At 32.9% G+C, this 21,357-nt stretch overlaps 4 protein-coding genes across 6 annotated transcripts in view; 1 reads left to right on the top strand and 3 right to left on the bottom strand.

Annotated features, from left to right (window-relative positions):
• Positions 1–804, bottom strand: part of LOC105159078 — a 4,509-nt gene extending 3,705 nt beyond the window's left edge. Inside the window, exon 1 of one of the 3 annotated variants that reach the window (XR_002286783.1) lies at positions 421–803. Coding sequence is in view for 2 of the 3 variants with exons in the window: in XM_011076019.2 (XP_011074321.1) it covers positions 421–564 (144 nt within the window). In the remaining variant the exon portion in view is untranslated. Of the gene's footprint in view, positions 1–420 lie in introns of all 3 variants that reach the window. The other 2 variants (XM_011076019.2, XM_011076020.2) reach the window with 2 other exon arrangements.
• Positions 1,720–6,143, top strand: LOC105159077 (uncharacterized protein At3g49720). Its single transcript, XM_011076018.2, has 6 exons — positions 1,720–2,371; positions 2,529–2,568; positions 2,918–2,956; positions 3,697–4,071; positions 5,130–5,185; positions 5,571–6,143. Exons 1-6 carry the CDS (start codon positions 2,246–2,248, stop codon positions 5,721–5,723), a joined length of 789 nt encoding a protein of 262 aa, XP_011074320.1. The 5' UTR covers positions 1,720–2,245; the 3' UTR covers positions 5,724–6,143.
• Positions 6,755–8,804, bottom strand: LOC105159266. The gene is made up of 3 exons (XM_011076276.2): positions 8,522–8,804; positions 7,289–7,711; positions 6,755–7,207 (listed from the first exon to the last, which is right to left on the bottom strand). Exons 1-3 carry the CDS (start codon positions 8,564–8,566, stop codon positions 7,004–7,006), a joined length of 672 nt encoding a protein of 223 aa, XP_011074578.1. The 5' UTR covers positions 8,567–8,804; the 3' UTR covers positions 6,755–7,003.
• On the bottom strand, positions 10,365–18,196 carry LOC105159076 (homeotic protein knotted-1). Its single transcript, XM_011076017.2, has 5 exons — positions 17,369–18,196; positions 17,112–17,234; positions 16,700–16,835; positions 11,492–11,742; positions 10,365–11,072 (listed from the first exon to the last, which is right to left on the bottom strand). The coding sequence occupies exons 1-5, from the start codon at positions 17,798–17,800 to the stop codon at positions 10,869–10,871; spliced, it is 1,146 nt and encodes a 381-aa protein (XP_011074319.1). The 5' UTR covers positions 17,801–18,196; the 3' UTR covers positions 10,365–10,868.

Raw genomic sequence — 21,357 nt, 5'->3', positions numbered from 1 at the left:
AAAAAACCCCCCCCCCCCCCACCCAAGGAAGGATGCACTAGAAAAGGCATAAGAGACGTTCACTTAAATTCTAGCACCCAAGAAATTGCTGAGACTTACTCCTAATTCCTGCAGCTGTTCCGATTAGCATACATTGAATAATAACTTACTAAAATTGTCAATTTAAACTTCGAATACCAATTCAAAGACTTCACATTCAAGCCTCTGCATTTCCTTATTCTAGTGGTGAAAAAGTTTAGACTCCATTTCCAGAAATTTCCCTCATTATGCAACAAACAACAACTCAATCAAGTTCAGAAAGGAGAACAGAATCCTCAACAATATCACTCTCCTTCTAATGCAGAAACAAAAGACAAGGGAAAACGAATCAGAGTAAAAAAAAGAGAGAGATAGAGATTGAAAGAAACAAAAGAAGCTTACGGCGAAGGTGGTGGCAGTGGCTCCGATTAATCCAAAAATTAGAATTCCCCAGAGCCTCATCTTCTCTTCTTTCTCCTGATAACCTCTGTCTGGATGTGGCGAGGGATTATCCCAACTCCTTTTATCACCCTCATCCCTGTTCATTCTTCTCTCTTCTTCCTTGTTCTTGCACCGGTAGTGATCAATTCAAGAACTTGGATCGAGATTAAAGTAACTAGGATGATTGAACTGAAAACACTGAAGCATGGCTTCCCAGCTCCTAATTGAATCTTTTCTTTTACTCTCCCTCTCTCTCTTTCTCTCTCTCTTCGATATCTAATTCAATTTTCGTATATGAGAGTTAGATTCCAATGAGAACTGGTTTTCTCCTTCGGCAATTGGCCATTGCCCATTGGATTGTTTTTTGAACGGCTACTTACTGTTTAATTGCATTCCGAAAGTAATAATCCTACAAAAATTAAATAAAATAATTCTCCATATATATTAAAAATAATTATATGATAATCATACAATATTAATAAATTAAATTGAAAAATACGATTAGACGAATCTTATTCTATTCGAAAAACAAGTAATTAATTAATGTATCGATACATTTATAATCTTGTCTTCCAATATAAAAAAAGAAGTCAATTCTTACACATATTAAAAAAAAAAAGAAAAATCAAATTGAATCGAATGCATTATAATTTAAGTATGTCTTAATTTCTAATGAATCTTAAAATTTTGTTTGGTTATTAAATTTAAATAAACTTTAATTAAATAAAATTTTGAGTAATTTAATTTGTTCAGACATATTTTTTTATTCTTCCAATAATTAACTCAAAGTTAAAAAATTATGAAACAAAAAAATATTTGGAAAATCTAATTCAAATGGGCTTTCACCTTTCAAATTAATTATTAAACAATGTAATTTATAAAATAATCACATTTACGCTCTTAATTCATATTTATTTGTACAAATTATTTTTATATTTTAATATTTATTTGTACCAATTATTTTTATTTTACATAATATAAAAATCATCCAGGATATTTTTTTTTAAGCAATCATCCACGATAACTGAAAAGTAGGAATAATTTATCTAATTATATTAATTTTTTGAAATGTATCTGTAATTTTCAAGAAAAGAAAAAGAATAATTTATATAAATAAATATGAATAATTTAATAAATATATGTATAATTATTTAAAAATAATAATAATTTGTATAAATAGATGATGTAATTGTAATTATCTTTAATTTATTCTTCATAGCTAATAGTTTTAGCTTCCTAAGTAAAATGGAGATTTGGGCTTTTTCTCTAATAGCAGCACAAGTGGGGAAAGGCAAAATAGCAGCAATACAGTTGGATTCCAGCAGCCGACTCAACGCGCCAATTGCCTTTTCTATTTTCCCCACACTCCCCCTACTTCACTCCAAAACCCACTTTACATCCAATCCAGAAAAAGCTTACATACATTGTTGAACCTGCAACTGTACTCTTTCTCACAAGATTTACCCACCAAGATTCAAGGATCGTGTGTCTTCTATCAATCTTCATCAACATATCAATAGGGTCTCCCTTTGTTTTCGCTTTCCTGAGTGCTTCAAGATTCAGGTAGCAGTTTTTACTCATCAAGATTCAAGAATCGTTGTTCCGCTGAATCTTCGTCACGGTATCAATAGGGTCTCTCTCTCTCTCTCTCCATTTGTTCTCTCATTCTTGGGTGCTTCAAGATTCGAGTAGAACTGGTTTTTCCCTTTTGGGTTCATTTCACGCCACATTTAATAATACTATTCAAGTATAGAGTAAGCTGCAAATCAGCTCTGTTCGGGGAACAATGGCGACAAGAAGGCCTGTGAATCCTTCTCGCCGCATGTCGGAAAGTGGAGCGGCTCCATTGTCGTCCTCACTCCAATCAAGATCCCGCTCTCCCTCTTACTTATCCATTGGACTCATCATTCTGGTATTGATGTACCTTATATTTGGATGGTTTATGCTGTAGTTATGATGTCATTATGTACGAGTATGCAAAACTTTTGATTGTAGATAATGCATCTTGATGGGCTTCTTGTTTGAGATGTATAAATTCTGATTACAGGATCTACTTTTTATTTCTGCAGGGGGTATTTGCTGTCATAGGTTATCTTTATCGTGGCCAAGGTTTGATATTTTTCTGTGTAATTTACTGTTAGTTATTGATTTGCAATGAGTGTAAAAGTGAGTTTGCTTTTACAGTCATCTTTTAGAATTTATCTAGTATTAAATGTAACGGCACCAAGTCCCTAAAGATCAGTACAGCAATGTTGGTACAAGTTCTCGGTGTCAATCAGCATTAGATTTATCACAGTTTTGGTTTGTCTGCTCAAAGTTCTTATAGATGCTTATTACCACACTTCAAACAACTTTTACGTCTTTTGTGGCTCCCTATTGAGAATAGGAATTTTATGCTCTCAAGCAATATGTCTGACATTTATTATGTTTTGACTTATGGGAATGATTTGCCTGGTAGGTACCCTTGGAAATCTTAGAGCTGTCAGTGGGGTGGAAGGTAATTATATTGCTCGCTTTCCATTATCTTGTTTCTTTCTTCCATCTTGTTATTGTAGCCGAAATTGCATGATGCTTTGTTCTCTTGGAATTACTGATGCATGACCTTTTATCACGGTGCTCCCATCATCATCGTAAAAGTGGAAAGATCTGGAGTAGTATATTGAGGTTGAAAAGGATCTGTGTTGGTTGCTCCTGAATATTTCTCATGCTCAAAGGCAATTCTTGATTCAGAAATTTACTGCTTAAAGGGTTACCCTCAATTAGGGATTTGAATGAATCTTGCACGACTTTGAGACCAGACACCATTTTATTTGATATGGTTTTAAGCCATTAATTTGATTGGCGTGCTTTTAGACACTTTGTGAGATAGACCTGCTGATTCTTTGGCTAAAATTACTAACCACATAGGGCCTCCTAGAAAGGTTCTTTCAGAACTGGTAATTACTGAATGTCTGTTCTTGAAGTAAGTGAAACAAAATACTCATTTCAGAACTTTCTTTCACTCTTCCTGTGAGATTAAGCAGTCTGTTAGATTGTTTGTATATATGACCCTCCCTTCAAGAAAATTGTTTTCGTTAGAATAACATATTTGTGGCCTCTATTTTGAGCTTGTTTAGAACGAGAAGGTCAGTCTGAGCCTTTGTGTTTTTTTACTAACATGCGAAAAGAAGGGAATAAAAGTGTTGATAGGTTTCCTGATAACTTACTAAAGGTTCTTTGGCTACGGTCATTTTGTAGGTGACTTTTCATGTACTCAAGAAGTTGAACGTGCCATTCCAATTCTTAAAAAAGTATATGGTGATAGCATGCATAAGGTTTTGCATGTTGGTCCAGACACTTGTTCAATTGTTTCCAGATTGATAAGAGAGGAGGAGACTGAAGCATGGGGTGTGGAACCATATGATGTAGAGGATGCTGATCTTACATGTAAGAGATTGGTGCACAGAGGTCTTGTTCGTGTGGCGGATCTTAAATTTCCTCTTCCATACAGGGCAAAATCTTTTTCTCTTGTCATTGTCTCGGATGCTTTAGATTACTTGTCTCCAAAGTATCTCAACAGGACCCTTCCTGAATTAGCAAGGGTATCATCTGATGGTCTCGTCATTTTCACTGGTAAGAGAAATTATGCAAGTTTTCTTTACATGATTTTATTGTGGAAATTCAGCTTATGTTCTATAGAGCTTCTTGTCTGGGTTTCACTACTTGCTCTGTTCTATATCAGATCTCTGCTAGAGGTGGTTCTCTAGCATCATCCTACGAGAGTGGAATTATGTTGGTCATCCCAAAATTTGCAACCTGCCTCATACATGAGAGCAATGAAGTAGTTTATATTTCGGCTCCTTAGTGACTCCTTATCTAGAAGCGATTAGGATGGTTTGAATAGCCGTGGGGCTTTTGTGGTAGCTGAGTTCGTTTGAATTGTTTTGTGTTTCATCTTTACTGTCAAAACTTGCAGCCCAGCATCCAACCCAGCATGGTATACAAGAATACATATGTGGATAAGTATTCAAACTAATGGTTCTTTATGGATTTCTTCAACCATAGATGGATGGAGTAGTTTATTCTTGTTTGCTGCCTTTGCCATTAGTACTCGTGCCAAAACTGAATTTTAAGGTGTATCCCTCACAGAAACATGTAGAAACATCACTTTTAAAACTCATCTACTTATGATTTCTTAGCAGTCACTTGTTAATTCGGCCTAAAGCTTTCACATTTGCATGTTTGTTGAGTTCAAAACTAAATTGCCAGCTAGATATCACAATCAACCATGTTTATGCAAAGTCTATTAGACTTGACACCAAATTCGAAGTATATGTTGAAGCAATTTGCTGCTCTTTTGTGCTTCTTTTAACATTCAGCAACATTAGCTTGCCAACTGAGAAAAAGAACCACATTGTGTAGCTTGCAGCACTACTGTTAGGTTATAAGAAAACAAAAGAAGTGTGGCAACCTCTTCTGTCTCAACGGGATCCTAGAACACGCAAAACCTCGTCATCTCCTGTTTTCTCCTTAATCTACTTCCTTTTGTTAATGTCATTAAGTGTATAAAACTTCTATATTTTATGCTAAATGCTATTTTCCTCGGCGACTTAATAACTGTTTCTCTTCAGTTGTGTTGTGCAACCTTGTATCTCATTGTCACCTTTTTATTTTTTTGTAAAAATTCATAGGATATCCACGTCACCACAAAGCTAAAGGTGTTGATAAAGCTAGATATGGACGTTCGGTAAGACATCTGTCAGTGACAGACTTATGTTTCTTGTATTGAGTTATTCTTATTGTCAAGGATGTGGAAACCTATAGCTCAATGTTATGCAGCTTAAGATAACAATGGAGGAAAAACCGCGTAAAGATAGCCAACCAGATTAACGATGAGCTCTATAACTGCTCTAGTTATGGATGATCAACTTTTTCATTTTTATTATTCTATATCATTTGGAAATTTATGAAGCTGCTTTTCATCTCATTATCCTCAAGTATATGATTTTACTGAACAACTTATCTTGAAGACACATTTTAGTGTCTTTCTCGAGTGGGTTGTTCATAATTTTCACTGTCCTGAATGCAATCATTTATTAATATGGAATCCTTGTTTCCATTTTTCCTGATAGATTAAATTGAGGAGCTCGACGTGGTGGATTAGATATTTTGTTCAGATGAGCTTAGAGGAGAATGAAGCTGCCGTCAAGAAGTTTGAGCAAGCTGCAGAAAAGACCTGGTACAAGCAAAACTGCCAAATCTTTCATCTCAAGTCATACCAGTGATATTCAAGTATAATATGTTTAATGAAATTAGAACTCTTGATTCCATCTTGGACTGAAGTTACGGCAGCTCCGCCTATCAAGCGAATGATACGTTTGGAGAAATCCTTATTAGAACTGAGATATTCTCAGAATTTGTTGTTCCTTATAAAATAGGATCATATTCTTTTACAAAGATATATGGGAAAGTGGAGAATTGAGCAATAGAGGTTCTCTGTCTTCTGTATCAAATAGATCGGATTTTAGGACCTTACTTGTAGAAAGCAGCAGCTAATACATCCATCTTTAAGCCATCACATTGCACTGCAATGGAGCTTATTTCTGAATTGAGATGTGCAGCTCAAGTCTTAATACCTGTATACGTGGACTGCATGATTGCTGGGATCATTTGTGAGAATATTCAATACTGCTTGGCTGCAGGGACTGCATTTTGTTTGCTCGTACCGAAGTTAAATTTGCAGTTTCTCTAAGTATTCATGTGATCATATACGTTAGTCTTGCTTCCTTCTCTTTCCTTTTTCCTTTTCCTGCCTGTAAAGATTCTGGCATTTTGCCGTGAAATCTTGTGGGAACGGAGCATAATATCTGCTGCTTCATTTTTCAGTTTGGATAATTTATTAATACCCTGCTACCACAAAAACGTTTAGTTTTGGCTTTATTTCTTCTCAATCCCATTTTTTGCTCTCCAGAATTCTAGCCGACAGCATATCTGTACTCATCTACATAATGAATAAACTGAAAAAGAACTGGAAATGTATATGAAATGATAGAGCATTTCGTATTTATTTTACTTGTTATATATATAATATTATTCAAAATAGAATCTTATGAAATGTATATGACATCAATTGTACACATAATATCAACATATTAGATGAGATAAGATCCAATACCGCTTTGCGATAAAACATAAACAAAAACTTATTTCTGGCCTCAAAGAATAAGTATCCAGTGTTTAAAGAGCAATGCTGGATAATTGTGCTTTTCAGCAATGCTGATTTCTGATAAATTACTCCGATAAAATTGTAACTCAATTAAAAGAAGCATACTTTTACATAGAAAGAGGCCTATATATGAAGGGCCAAGTACACTGGTAACCAGTTGTGTTTGGTTATCTCTGTATGAAGAATGGTAGCAAGACGCAACAACTCTAGTTATACACTAAAAATGGCGAGTGATGCCCATATAGAACTCCATACTCATGACTCAAGTTCTATGCATTCCTAAGAAGACATGCCTCAAGAATGCAAAAGCTGGAAGTTAACTATGTTTAAACAGTGATTCTAACCATCTGCATTGGACATGGTTGAGGCATCTTCCAGCAAAGATTTTTCTCCATCTAGTTTTGGCAAGTTTTTCCAGTTCCAGAGGACTTGCATCAGTCCGCCATTTGCAGCGTGCAAGAGAAAATCATTTCCTCCCGAAATAACCTTCACAAGAACAAAAAAGCAAGATATGCCAACAAGTATCCAGGTAGTATTTCCATCCTGTAAGAACAAGGTCAAGTTTATTTCCACCTGTGAGAATATGGATGCAGAGTAGGACAGTAGTGTACAACCAATTTTTACCTTGTGGTCACGCAAGAATTCTTGAGATATCTTGTCCAAGTAGTTGGTGGTTAGACATCCAACAAAAAGACCGAAAGGTATCAGCAACTCTTTGTTTCTAGAGATAGAGTAAAAGAAATCAGATAGGCAACTGAATGCCAAGAATGCAAGTAAACACCACTTCAATGTCTCCTTCCCTAAAATCACTAATTCATGCAGTGCAATGCTCTCTGCTTTCTTCCAAGGAAATTGTTTAACTGAACCAGGGATGAATTCCCATAATTTGTCCTTGGTATAATTCAAGAAAACAATAAGCTCAGTTGACTTGTGAAAATGTTCCATCCATGGAACTTTTGCAGAACACATGACTGGAACATGTTGCTTCCGGACATTAATCAGAAAGGAACTATGGAGTTGACGGACTTGGTATTTAGACGATGCAACCTGTACAGAAGCCAAAAGGGCCATGTCACATCGATGTCATTTCCAACCTTGTAGTTCTCAACAACTGTAACTACCTTGGCCATGTCATGCGACATACGAGCAACCAAAAGTCTACCATGCATATAAGTACTCTCAGTAGTGAAAATGTTTGGCTGTTAACTCGCCAACTTGACCAAAAGCTTCAGGTGGACTTAGCTTAGTGAAATTACCCACACCATGCAAACTCAACAGTTTAGATTACCCTGCCCGATTAGGGGGTTGAAATATGATGGAAACAAAAGCTTTTTGAACGTGCGTACTTATTACTGTGTCGCTTTCGAGTTCACAAAAATTTGTCTTTTCATCCTCCCCTGAGCCGGAGGATTATTAACTTTGCATCTAACTACTCTGTTCTGCTATTTGTTTAAAGATGAAGAATTGTACAATAAATTTGTTTTCTTGGATGAATGTGGCACAACTCAATGTGAGAATCAACCAAGGACAATATGTATTTCTTGATGATAGGTAGTGCCACAATAATTAGCCATGTATCATGCTGACTACATGAAAAGCATAAATTTTATTTGATTGCAAACAAGAGTACAAGACCAAGTTTTAGAGAAAATCATAGATTCACAGCTGCACACTTTCTGTTAACTATATCATTGTAAAAAATTCGCAGCTCAACTAGCACTATCTTGTTCAATGGTGTACATTAGATTCGATACATGGAAAAGCACACTTCCTCTCTCTTACACACAATCATCTGTGTATGTTATTCACACAACACTGGATCAGACATTCGACAGAGCTATTCAAAAACGAACTTACGATAAAAGTTGAATGCGTGAGTGCGGACGCCGCCGGAAACACCATTTTCGGCCACCGCGTGATGCCGGTTGCTGCGGTAAGGTTAAGATGGGCAATTGTGGTGCGAAAGTGTTACACACGAAACTACTCGGATGGACCGGTCCGCATCGGATTTGGATGTTAAGAAAGCAAACTTTGCCCTAATCGTTCTAATGGGTTTTTGGGTGTCCGTACCTTTTCCCCTTTTCCCCCTCCCAATTATGGTTCGAGTCCGGGTCGAATCGTTCTGAAAAGGACACCACAAGAAAAGTTCGTAAGAATCAATGATGCATTAGTCTAATTGTTAAGGTAAAACATGAGGTCTTACGAATCAGTTCAAAACTATGTGTTCGAGTTCATCCAACGTATGAATATTTATCTCGTTCATGTGAGTTTTATATATTGTTATTAGTCATAATAATGTATTGATTGAATTGAAGTATTGCTCGGTGTATCGAAATGATTTATTTTAATTATTTACCAATGTTAATAATGCTAAAGTTTTTCTCTAATAATATGAATTAAGTGACATAATTTTTTTAGATAAATGTAATTTTTATTAAATAAATAGTACAATCATATAGTACGACAGTGCTCAATGTGTGACATATTCCTCGACAACCCAAAAATCAAAGAGGTCTGACCTCTTCCATAATGAGTCCAGCAAGTCGGTTCTCGCTCAAACTGCTCAAAAGTGACATAATTTTTTTATATCAAAAAATATTATTTACTAATTTAATAATAATAAACAATTATGTTAAAGTTATCATTTCTTAGAGACATTATTTGTGAAGAAGTTACCATCAGAATTTTTTTCACTTATTAATTAGCACTATATTGTATGTATAATTAATTATTTATCATAATAACTTTTATATCATATATTAATTTTAAATATGAAGAGTACACACATTTTTTTTATTAAACTTGTAGAAACTATTACTACGAAAAGAATAAAATACTTATTATTAATATATATTTAATTAACAATAAATTTAATATTATCACTTTAAATTGTAATACTTCCAGCTTACTTGTAATGGAAGGGTGTGATATGACACGGTTATATTTGATTTTTTTCTTTTACGATAATTTGTTATTTTGTTCATCAAGTGGCCCGATGATAGTACTTAATTCCTATAGACGATAAATCATAGATTCTCAAATAAAATCATAGATTCGAGTCTCATTTAAAAATAAGTTGAGAAATCAATTTTGATAATTTCTCAATCAAGGATTCTGTAACGATTTGAATTTCAAGAGTATGCTATCTATGTCATATTTCACATACCTTAAAAAAAATTAACTATAAAAAAATTAAGTGATAATTTTAATATTGTTACTAATTATATACGTAATGATAAAATTTTTAATTTGTCACAATGATAAATTTTATAATTTTATAAAAATTGTTATTAGTAAAATTTATTGACAAAAAATAGTTTATAAAATTATCACTAAATACAATTAATAAAATCACTATATTGTATTATCACCACACATGTGTCACTCTGACAACTTTACTAATAATTATATAATAACAACATAAAAATATTATCATTTAATATATATTTTTAGTGATAATTTAAAAATATCATTTAATATTTTGTCACCAATATAATATTTTCATATAGTGTGTAATTAATCTTTTTATGATGTAAAATAGGGATTTATACGTATAATTAAGGGCTTACCTAGAACTTTTTGACGTCAATATCTTACAGGAATTTTCTCAGGACATCATCAGATTTGAATTGTACATTAGATTCATGAAAGAAAATAGCAATCATGTGATATACATGATCCATAGGAAAGACAAGGCAGATAAAATGAACATCTCACTAAGAAGCAATTCATACAATATTCATTCAACTATAACAAAAATCCTTCAACACTAACTAATTATGCTACATACTTTCACACACTTGTTGGCCACACTTCATGGAAACAAAAAACAGTTACACTTTCAGATAATTTTCCAAATTATGATCAAAAGCACGACGACTTAACCAAGTAATTGCACGGGCAGATATTGAACGATTTTCTATACGCTGCCAATATATAGCTTATGGAAACGAAACTTTATGATTACGACAGTTGCAACTATGAGCTTGAGCTGTCAAAATGTTACCCTTTTTTTCAACAATTGGAATCAGTGTAGATGTTCAAGCAATCCGTGAGAATAGGACTCGTCGTACTTGCTCCTTTCTTGACAAAGTTTAATTGCTGGAATACATAGTCGATTGTCGGTGACTCTCCATATCCAGGGATGCAGGCCCTGGCCTAATTAAAGACCTTTGTCAATTATCTTAATGTGCAGGGCCATGCATCATGGCCCCAGCCGGTAAGGACCTTCGCCCATGTAATGACCTTCCATGTAGAGGGCTGCGCTTTGTGGATGCAGGCCATCCATCACCATGAATTGCATGTCTTCCGAGGGCTTCCAGTGCCGTTTCCTTTGGTTTATGAACCAGTTATTTATTTGTTTCTGGTCTAGTCCAGTTGATTCGGCCAACGCTACCTTCTCCGACTCCTACACAATCAAGCCAAAAGAACAACAAATATGACCGACGGTTGGTAATTTATGCAGTTAATCATAATGATCTTCCCTCGGACTTAATTAGTGAAATACACACCTGCAATTCTAGAAATAGAACATCAACATCACATCAAGCTTCAAAACATCAGCACATGTTCAAATGGGAACATGTTTTATGGTGGCAAACGTTATACATTTCGTGAGAAGAAGGGCTTATTCAATGATTGTAATAATTCCTCTTAAAACTTCTGAGCATTATCATATGTTGAAATGGAATTCTGTGAGATGTAAAAATGTGATAAACTTATAGAAAAGTTGGGAAATTTCAGAGAAAGAGTATAATCATTAATTATACTGAGTCCTAGAAAAAGTTATATAGTTCAAAATTACTGGGAAGCGATGACTAGACATACCGATGGATATGGCCACTTGTAATGTAATTCCCACCAGCTGAGTAGTTTCTGACGAGCATCTTTGGGCAGCTTCCCTTTCTTCTTTTTCTTGGAGAGCTCTTGCTTGAGACTACTCAGATATCCACTATACTTCTTCAAGAGGTGGTTTTTCAGCTCCCGGTCTTCAGCTCGTGGATCAATCTCAGGAAGTGCTGTTTCTCCACCACTATTATCTTGGTCGTCTTCGGATGAACCAACACCCTCACACTTCTCTTTTATTCGTGCAATTGAGCCCAAAAAATGAAATAGGCCATCAATAAATAAAATGCATGGACACGAAACTCAACCAAAATGTGGTTGAAGTAAAATTACATAACACAACCAATAACTAAGAGGTAGCATTTATGTAGTAGTCACTTATTATATTAATGCATGACAAGGACAGTCCAACTCCCGATCTTTTAGCTAAGCTAACATCTTCTATATATGCTGGTTGCGTGAGAGTTTGAAAACAATGGTAACCTCTCCATACATAATTCTAACATATATATATGATACACTCTTGTAGAACACAAAAAGGTTAAGAATAGCAATTTAACACAATAGGGATATGGAATTTTATACAACGTCCAACTTCAAATACATGATTCAAGTTTGAAAATTTGAACTTAAGGCAAGCTCATTTCGGAAATGTCGAGCCTAAACTCAAGCTAATCTATTTGAAATTCTCACATAAAGTACTTGAATTAATGTGACCCTTATTGTTCCAATAATTTAAGTAGTATTTTCTCATACCCCTCATCTCAAATCCCAAATGCCCCTCTTCTTTTAAGTGCTTGTAACTATGGTCCCTAACCATTAAATTCTAGTGAAAACTAAATAAAGTGAATGGAATACACCACTATTGACAGGTATATAAAATTTTCATACATTTCAATAATTTGTAAATGATTCAAAAAACTCATATACTTAAACATTCAGAAATATATATATATATATATATACATAATAAATTCATTTTATCTGCATATACTAAAATGAGAAATACTAAATATAACAAAAAGAACTTGCATAGATTTCAATCAACATTTTTACTTCATTTTAACAAGTTGATTTTCATTTCTCACATTTCATTATCAAACTTCAATATGATGTTTTTATTTCCTCCTGACTTTATTTCTCAATGTCTATGAGAAACTCACATTTTAGTAACTTATATATGTTAAAAGCCAAATTCGGAATGCATTGACGTTTCAAAATATATATTCAACTCGATCTTAATTTCTAAAAGTTTATAATCTAGATTCTGAAATCTTGAACTGAAAATTAAGTTTTCCTAGTGAAATTTTAATATCTCGATTAGCTGCAACAAATGCCTTGATGATGAGTATCACTACAAAAAGACAATGTTATAGCAACAATTTTTTTGCAATAGAAATTTCGTGGCAAATTTGCTACAACTTTGCAACGAAATTTCAAAAATTGAGTTTTTCGTGGCAAAACAACAATGAAATGTTGCAGCGGACATTCCGATATCTTTATTATATTATAACAAATCACTGCTCTAAATCTATTCCTTGAGTGGATTTGACTATTAATATGAGTTATAAGTTTCCAATATATCTTGAGAAATGAAAACAACAAAAAGAACATCATAATAAAATATTTTAATAACTAGATGTGAAAATTAAGTCAGATATTTCAAATAAAGACAATATATTGATTGAGATTTTTGCAAATTTTTAGGGCATATTTGGTATTTTTTTTTCATTTAGTACCTAGATATAAAATGGATATAAAATGTGTCGTTTGGTTCTCATTCTCGTTTTGTCAGCTATGCAAACAGTAAATTATTGAAATACATGCATTTTTTTTATTATTATTATTGATAGATTATTGAAGTGCATAGTTAAGTTTTTTTCCAATTTTACCCTTCATTAGTGGAATATTACATCCACTTTATTTAGATTCCATTAGAATTTAATGATTAAGAACCACAACAAGACATATTTGAAAGACGAGGAACTATTATCTAACAAGATGAAAGATTTGGCAAAAACTAAAAAATAAAAGAAAAGCTGAAGCACCAGCTCGTGAACTTTTGGACATGGATGTTTTCAGGCTATGAAAAGAGCTCACAATTCCTGCGCTTGAGTGCGGCCCAGCCAACCCGCTCGACTCACCATGTACCTCTACTATGTATAAAGTCTAAGTTTTATGTTTTTGATCCAATAGTAAAGAAGTTCCCGTAAGTTCAAATAAAATGAATGAAAATGTTACAACATGACATAAAAGTGACAAGCGGATATTTCTATAATATACTCAGAGTATAAAATAAGGTTCAAGTACCACAAAAAAGAGCAAACGTCTATTTCATTTGCATTGAGTTTCTCTCAAAATTAATTGCATATATATAACATTTCTTTGGTTATTAACATCTTCATTTAACCGAAAATAGAAGACACTAGAAGAATTATAACATTTAACTACGGTTACTTGTCATGATTAATAAGAAATAGCCGTAGCAAATAGTTATTGACCACGGCCACACAACGGTTGTTGGCCATGAGTTTTGCGAAAGCGGCTAAAACATTTCCCATGACTCTTAGTCGTGGCAAATATTTTTTCATAGTGGAAAAACTATCTTTTTCTGCATTAGCTTTGTTTAACCATAGTTAACAGTAGTAATTTACTATGGTTTTTAGCCATAGTCATTAATATTGTAGCCAATAATAAATATTTTTTTCCTAGTGACTGATTATCCTTCAACATCATCATTTTTTCGAGACAATGTTGAGCATAATAAGGCCAGAAATTTTTGAAGCTAGCTAAGAAGAAAATGTTCATAGGATAAAACGCAATTATTAACAAATAGACTAAGAAATTTAAAGTAAAAATCTGAATTGATGATATGTTAAGCTAGTAACTATTCAGATTAATTTAAATATGAATGTTCCAATTTCAAAAACCAAATAAAAAGAACATAAATTTTCGCAATTACTAGAGAAAGTATTCGCCGTGATTAAAAAATAAAAAGCTTAAACCTACAAGAAAAACAAATTTATTTGCTTATCAAACAAGCACAGCTGTAAACAAATCAAATTTCAACAAAATGAGAATACATTTACCCAACTTAACATTGATCTCTCAAGTTTAACACACATTTAAAAATCATCATATATAACGTAACATATAACGTGCTTAATAGATGCAAAATTTTGCTGTCTTAGGGAATACAAAAGACAATTAACATGGCTTGCTGACATTAATTCTCATGCAAATCAAGTTACATGTCCATTTTACGGCTCATATATATGCATCATACAATTCTCTCACTAAGTCTCTTCTATTCTTTAACAACAACAAGGGTTGTATTTAGATATGCTAAATGCACTTTCCATGCTTTTCCAATTTTCCATGAGGCAAAGCTCTAATAGCAACCAAAGCACACTCGATGTATGTGGATGATTTAAAATCTTATTATACTTTTTAATTTAATTAAGAAAATTGTAGATTAAATTAATAAATAATTAGTTAGAATTAATAAAATAAATTAATATCGAATAAGAATTAATAAGAAGTTATTAAAATGAATTTCTTGTGAATAACTAAGTACGTTTATATAAAGGTATTTTGTTAATGGTCATTTTGCCAACATAGTTATTATAACGGTCTCACCCTTAACAAATAGTATGAATATTAATTCAAATGCTTAATATGTTTAGTAATTGCATTTTCACAATGCAAAAATAATTCCAATCCTCAATCTCTTAGTTCAGACATATATTCATATTTTCGAACCCGTTAGTTTTATTTTCAAATCTCATATTCATTTTTCGTCTATTTAGAAACACAAATCTCATTTATCCAATGCCACTTTTTATTATTTTTATAGATGCTAGCATCCAAAAAATAGATTTGACATAAAGTAGGTAAGTGGTTCTATTTACATATATATATATATATATGTATAGGATATATAATAAATTGAAAAAAACTTGCATACAATTTCAAATAAACAAATAAGCCTTTTTGTGCATTGAAATGTATAATCAAATATATCTTCCCATCTTACAAAACCATCAGGAAAGCAAAATTCAACTTCGAAAAAGCTAAAAAAGATTTATGATTGAATGGAAGATTATTCATATATTAATAATATCACACAAATTAAATCAACACAAACATGCAGAATATAAATAAAAAAATAAGAAAAGCAACAAGAAAGAAAAAGAAAATAAACTAATAATATAAAATAAATAAATTAATATAAACAGAAACCCTGACAAATTGGGTACAGGCAACATGGGGTAGCACACTGATATGAACAGCATCCTATGTTTCTCATTTTTCCAAAGCCTAAATTTGCAAACTGTTCTCTCAACACTAACCTAAGAAATGACAAGATTAATCTATGTCCAGGTATGCAGTCATGCATTCACCCATGTAATATATATACATATATATATATATGTGATATATGAAATATGTATGCAATATATATAATGTAGAGAGAGAGAGAGAGAGAGAGAGTTGCAAATGAAGATTAAGAAAAAGAGATTGAAATCAGTATTAATTAGGAATATATTATGTGACATTAATTAATGTTGTCAGGAAGGAGAATGGGGAATTCGGCATGAAAAGGATAAAAGGGTGTGTGATTAGAGGGTAAGCAAACGTGTGATTTCATCATTGTTTAAACTTTAAAGCAGAAGATGGGATTATGTCTCTCTATTTTTTATTTGCATAATGGGAACAAATCATATCTTTTTTACTATACACTCGTGATTAGGGTTCTTTCTTTCCATTTTTTTAATCTCTGCTTTGTTTAATTAGGCACTCGTGACAAAGGCGTTGGAAAATGATGGTGTATATATGTATGTATCAGTCAAACTTCTGTTCACTGGGAAATAGAGCTACCAATTAAGGTCGAGGGGTGGCAGTATTGAATGAAGGTGTCTGCAATTCTGTGCAGAAAGAAGCCTATGGCATTCAAGACTCAACCAGTTTACCCACCGCCACCCCACCCCCCCGATTTGGAGGGTGGTGGACAGTGTTAACTATCAGTTCTGCACTGCACAAGAAAATCCAGGCCACATTCGGGACTCAAAAGTAACCGGCAACCAGTATTCTCTGCTTGTTCCTACCAGGATAGGCAATGTCGTCCATGAAAGATCTCTCTCTCTCTCTAGAAAAGAAAAGATAGAAAACGGAAAAGAATTGATGTACCAGAGTTGAAGATCCGGACAGGATCACTGGTGAGCATGTTGAGTTGTGTTTCTATCCGTCGCATGAACTCCATGGCTTCTTGTAAAGGCCTCGTAAGCTCCTCTCGATACTTCACCAGCATATCACAGTAAGCTTCCTGCATTTAGATCGGAATTTCAGATCCAAGAATTATATCAAAAACCCACGATGCAAAATGGTCCGTTAAGCCTAAGGTATAAAAATCGAGTGTCTGTGTGACGGACATACTAGACAAAGTAGATTCTTGGTAAGAACTTTGCACCTACGACGTTAATGATAGCGGGTCGAGTTATCTTGAACAGTAAGTTCGAGAAACAACCTCGATCGTCCTTGTAGAAAGAAAGGAAAAGACAAAGATTAACTCTAGAAACTACGAGGTAGTTAATGGAATTACCATGAACTGATCGAGTTCCGGATCCTTTGAATCATCTCTGGAGGCCACCGTAGCTCGCTGCCTCGCCTCAAACTCTTGCCGGACAGCCGTCAGCCGCGCCACCACCTCCGGCGGAGCTCCCACCTTTATATATAGCATGAAGGAGAGAGGGGTGAGTGTGATTACACAGAATGAAAACAAATTCTGTAGATGAATTCATAATGAACATAAGTAATTAAACTACATAATTGTTGTTTGAAAAGGGGTAATCAATTAACCTTCTGACAATCCATGTAAGCTTCCAAAAGGTTGGAATACTGAGGATGGGCAATAATCTTGGCTTTTATAGCATCAACCTCGCCGGGAGCCTGATCACTTTCCTGTCTCCTGTGATCATGACTATGATGATGATGATGATCTTGAACATTCTGGTAATAGTAAAACCTGGGAGAATTATGATTCTGTGAACTCCCAGCTTCAGTTTTCACAACGGGATGATGCTGCTGCCCTTGAGATTGATCATAACAATCACCAGATTGAAGATGAAAGCTGTTCATCGGCAACTGACCATGGTGATTGCTGGACCCACTACTCGTTCTCGCATACACAGAAGAGCTCGGTGCAAGAACTGGACCCGCGTACGGAAACCCACTCCCCCTGGAACTCGCGTTTTCACTCAGCTGATGATGATGATTGTTGTACTCCTCCATTTCCAGATGCGTAAATTGACAAAACAAATACTCAGAGAAGAAACCCTTTTCGAAAAATTCAAGAAACAGTTGGAGAAAAATGAAACCCTAAAGACAAAGCATGAAACCAGGTCATCTACAGCTCAAAATCAAGCGAAGATCTCTCTTTCTCTTGCTAGAAAGAGTGAAGAATAGAGGGTTTCTATTTCTACTGCAGTTGGATTCAAGAAGGTCGACAGCTTGCAATTCTTGATGCTTTAGCAAAAAATATGGGGAAAAAGAAAGATGAAAATGATGAAATGATTGAAGTTGCAGAATGAATTGAGTGAGGAGGAGGCAGAAGGAAGTGTGGGTATTGGCCGGAATCAGCAGCGGCAGTGGGTTGAGGTGGGTGACAAGACGTTCCTTCTTGAAGAATATAAACAAATATATATATATATATATAATAACTTGGAAAAAAAATTGATGGAAAAGCAAAGAAAGACCACTAGTTGACAAGTGAACCAGTTTAATTTTTATGCTTTTGTTTATTTATGATTTTAATGTTTTATTTATTTATTATATTTTAAGTTGTTTTTTCACCCCCCACTTGATTACTTTCACGAGGCTTTTTCACCTTACACTGTTCTCTTTTTCAGTTTCGGGTTCAAGTCTAGGCATTCTTTTGCACAGAAAATTGAGGGTTGTCTCAGTCTTGGAATTTCAATTATACATGGGGTCTTTCTTATTGAGAATATAAAATTTAGGGACTACTTTTTACAAATTTAATTATCTTACTCTATACCACTTAGGTTAAATTGCATTTATCATCTTTATTTTGGACGGTGCAGGATTGGCAATTAAATAATTATAATTCATTAATTTTGTACAGTTTCACGACTCTTTTATTATTTTTTAGTGAATTTGAAAAATTCAATGATAGAGTATTGAGAAATTGCACAGAGTAAATGAATCATGAATATTTAATTTATTAGTCATGTAACTATAGTTCTTAAAACATCACCTCCCGATATACACGACAATATGCATTTAGCCATACAATTTATTAAACATGAGGGAGTAAATTAGAGTAACAACCTTTGTTCATCAAGATGTATACTAATCGAAATACCTCACAACTATACTTTTCAAAAAGTTTATATGAATAGTTGTCTATTCATGCACATTTAAAATATAAATTTTGATAGCTCTTTGTTATGTTATGTGTTATAAATTTTTTTCAGGGATAACTTTTTTTTAGAATCTTACGTTGATAGCGGGCAAAATATTTGTTTTAGTCTCATAAAATAAGGACAAAATATTTTTTGATACCACAACTATAATAGGTGATGCTTTTATTCCCATAAAACTTAAAATCGCATATTTTTAGTTTCAGAATATGTGATTTTATGACTTTTTAATCCCAAAACCACAACGGATTTAACTTTTTTGGGCTAAAAATACATAATTATGAGTTTTATGAGACTAAAAGCGACAACTCCCATAGTTGTGGTACAAAAATAAATTTTGCCCTTATTTTATGGGACTAGAAAAGTATTTTTCCCTATTGAGAGCTATATAATATTTATGCATATGATTTACGTAATGAGAGAATTCTTTATTTTTTTGTTGTTTTACATTTCATTACAAATATCTGAGAGGGTGAAAAGAACAAATATTTTTGCAGTTGCTAATGTGCATAAAATAATACAGGTGTGTATTCATTGTGGCCAGTTTAAGTATTTATTCTCTTTTGCATTGTATATGATTGCATTTGGAAGAAGGTATATAAATAGTACGTTTAAGATAATTCTACAAATTTGTGGAAGAATTGAGACAACCTTGTAATTAAACTTAGAGCAAATTTATTGAATATCTTATTCACGTGACATGGGAGTCTTTAACATTTTGCTGTCTTTTTTGATGTAGTTTGATGTACTTTTATTAAATTATGTTAATACACTTCAATTACAAGTTTGTATGCTATTAACTTTTCATTTTACTTGTTTTTGACTTCACAAAGATTGTTTATTATTTTGATAAAGTAATGTTTATTTTGCATGAAAGCTATTAGGAATCAAATATTGCATATAAAAAATGTATACTTTAATATATTGTAATTTTGGTAAAAATTTTGTCGTTTAATTAGTATTGTTTGCCATAGTAATTAGTTTAATAAAAATTCAAATTATACACATACATAACGTGTACGCCATACAATAAGTTTAAATAAAATTCTTATCAAATCAATTTGAATACAGTAACACATCCGCCGCTTTAAATAATCGTGGAGAAAATTGGTGAGAATAATATAATTATTTTAGAATACACCTTTTTTGTATCAGTGATTTGATTTTGAAATCATAGACCTTAGTTTATATATACATGTGGGGGAAGAAATGTATATTAATTTATTGAAAAAGTAATTATATATATGATTAGAGTTGTAAAGTACATTGAACATAGTTTAATTAAGGAAACACCGATGATGATTTTAGAATTGATTATTGAGTGGCTGTTCTAATAATTACGTATTACATAAATTAATGGATAGGATATGATTACAACATATGACATCAGAAAATAAAATATTCGTCTGAAAATAGTTATACTACGTACTGCCTATGCAAATTGTACATTTAACAACTTGATTGAGAATTAAATGGTATTATAGCAGTACCAAAAAATTAAATTAACGATATTAATTAATATTATAATTATTTATTAATACAAGTCAATACACTAGAAAAATATTACTATTGACTACAATGTTAATAATTATAGCTAAAAGTCATGGTAAATACTATTATTAACCACAATCCAATATAACTGATAACAAAAATGAACTTTTTCCATCTTAAAAAAAATTATTTGCGATACAGTTGTGACTCATGGTAAAAACAGTTAACATGGCAAATATTTTAGTCACCTTCATCAAAACTGCGGCCAATAACCTTTACGTGATCGTGATCGATAACTATTTGCCACTGTTGTTTATTATTAATATGAATTAATATTATATTTCTTGTAGTAAAAAAATTATCTTCTGACATTAATGTGTTTTGTGATTTTATTGTAACAATTATTTGTAAAACTCATCACTAGCAATAGCTAGCGACAAAAAAAAAAATTATACGTAAAATTATTATTATAAACAATTAGTCATACATGTATACTGATCATAGAAATAATAGATGTAGCTTTTGTTATATTTGTATTAGCATTAAATTGTCACTAATATAATCATATTTGGGCTTAAATATATGTATTTGAGTTGCAAAAGGTGTCCTATGACATTTCTCGATTTTGGTCCTTCTGGTACTAAATTTTGTAAAAGTTGTCAAAATAATCATGTGCCCCTTGTGATTTTGGCATTTTCATCATTTATCTTTTTAGAAATTGCAAAAGAATCTTTTGATATTTCACAAATTTGGTCCTTTTAGTGACAAATAGTGCAAAAGTTGTCGAAATAAATTATGTGCCATGTCATTTTATTTTTAACTTTTCGTCCATATTTGCAAAAGTGAACCAATTAGAACAAAAATCTCAACTTAAACAAACCATGTGAGGCACACATGACTAATTATTCTAGCGAGTTT

Source organism: Sesamum indicum, linkage group LG3 (genome assembly GCF_000512975.1).
Source record: "Sesamum indicum cultivar Zhongzhi No. 13 linkage group LG3, S_indicum_v1.0, whole genome shotgun sequence".
Classification (NCBI taxonomy): Eukaryota; Viridiplantae; Streptophyta; class Magnoliopsida; order Lamiales; family Pedaliaceae; genus Sesamum; species Sesamum indicum.
This window is presented reverse-complemented; position numbering and strand designations above follow the sequence as displayed.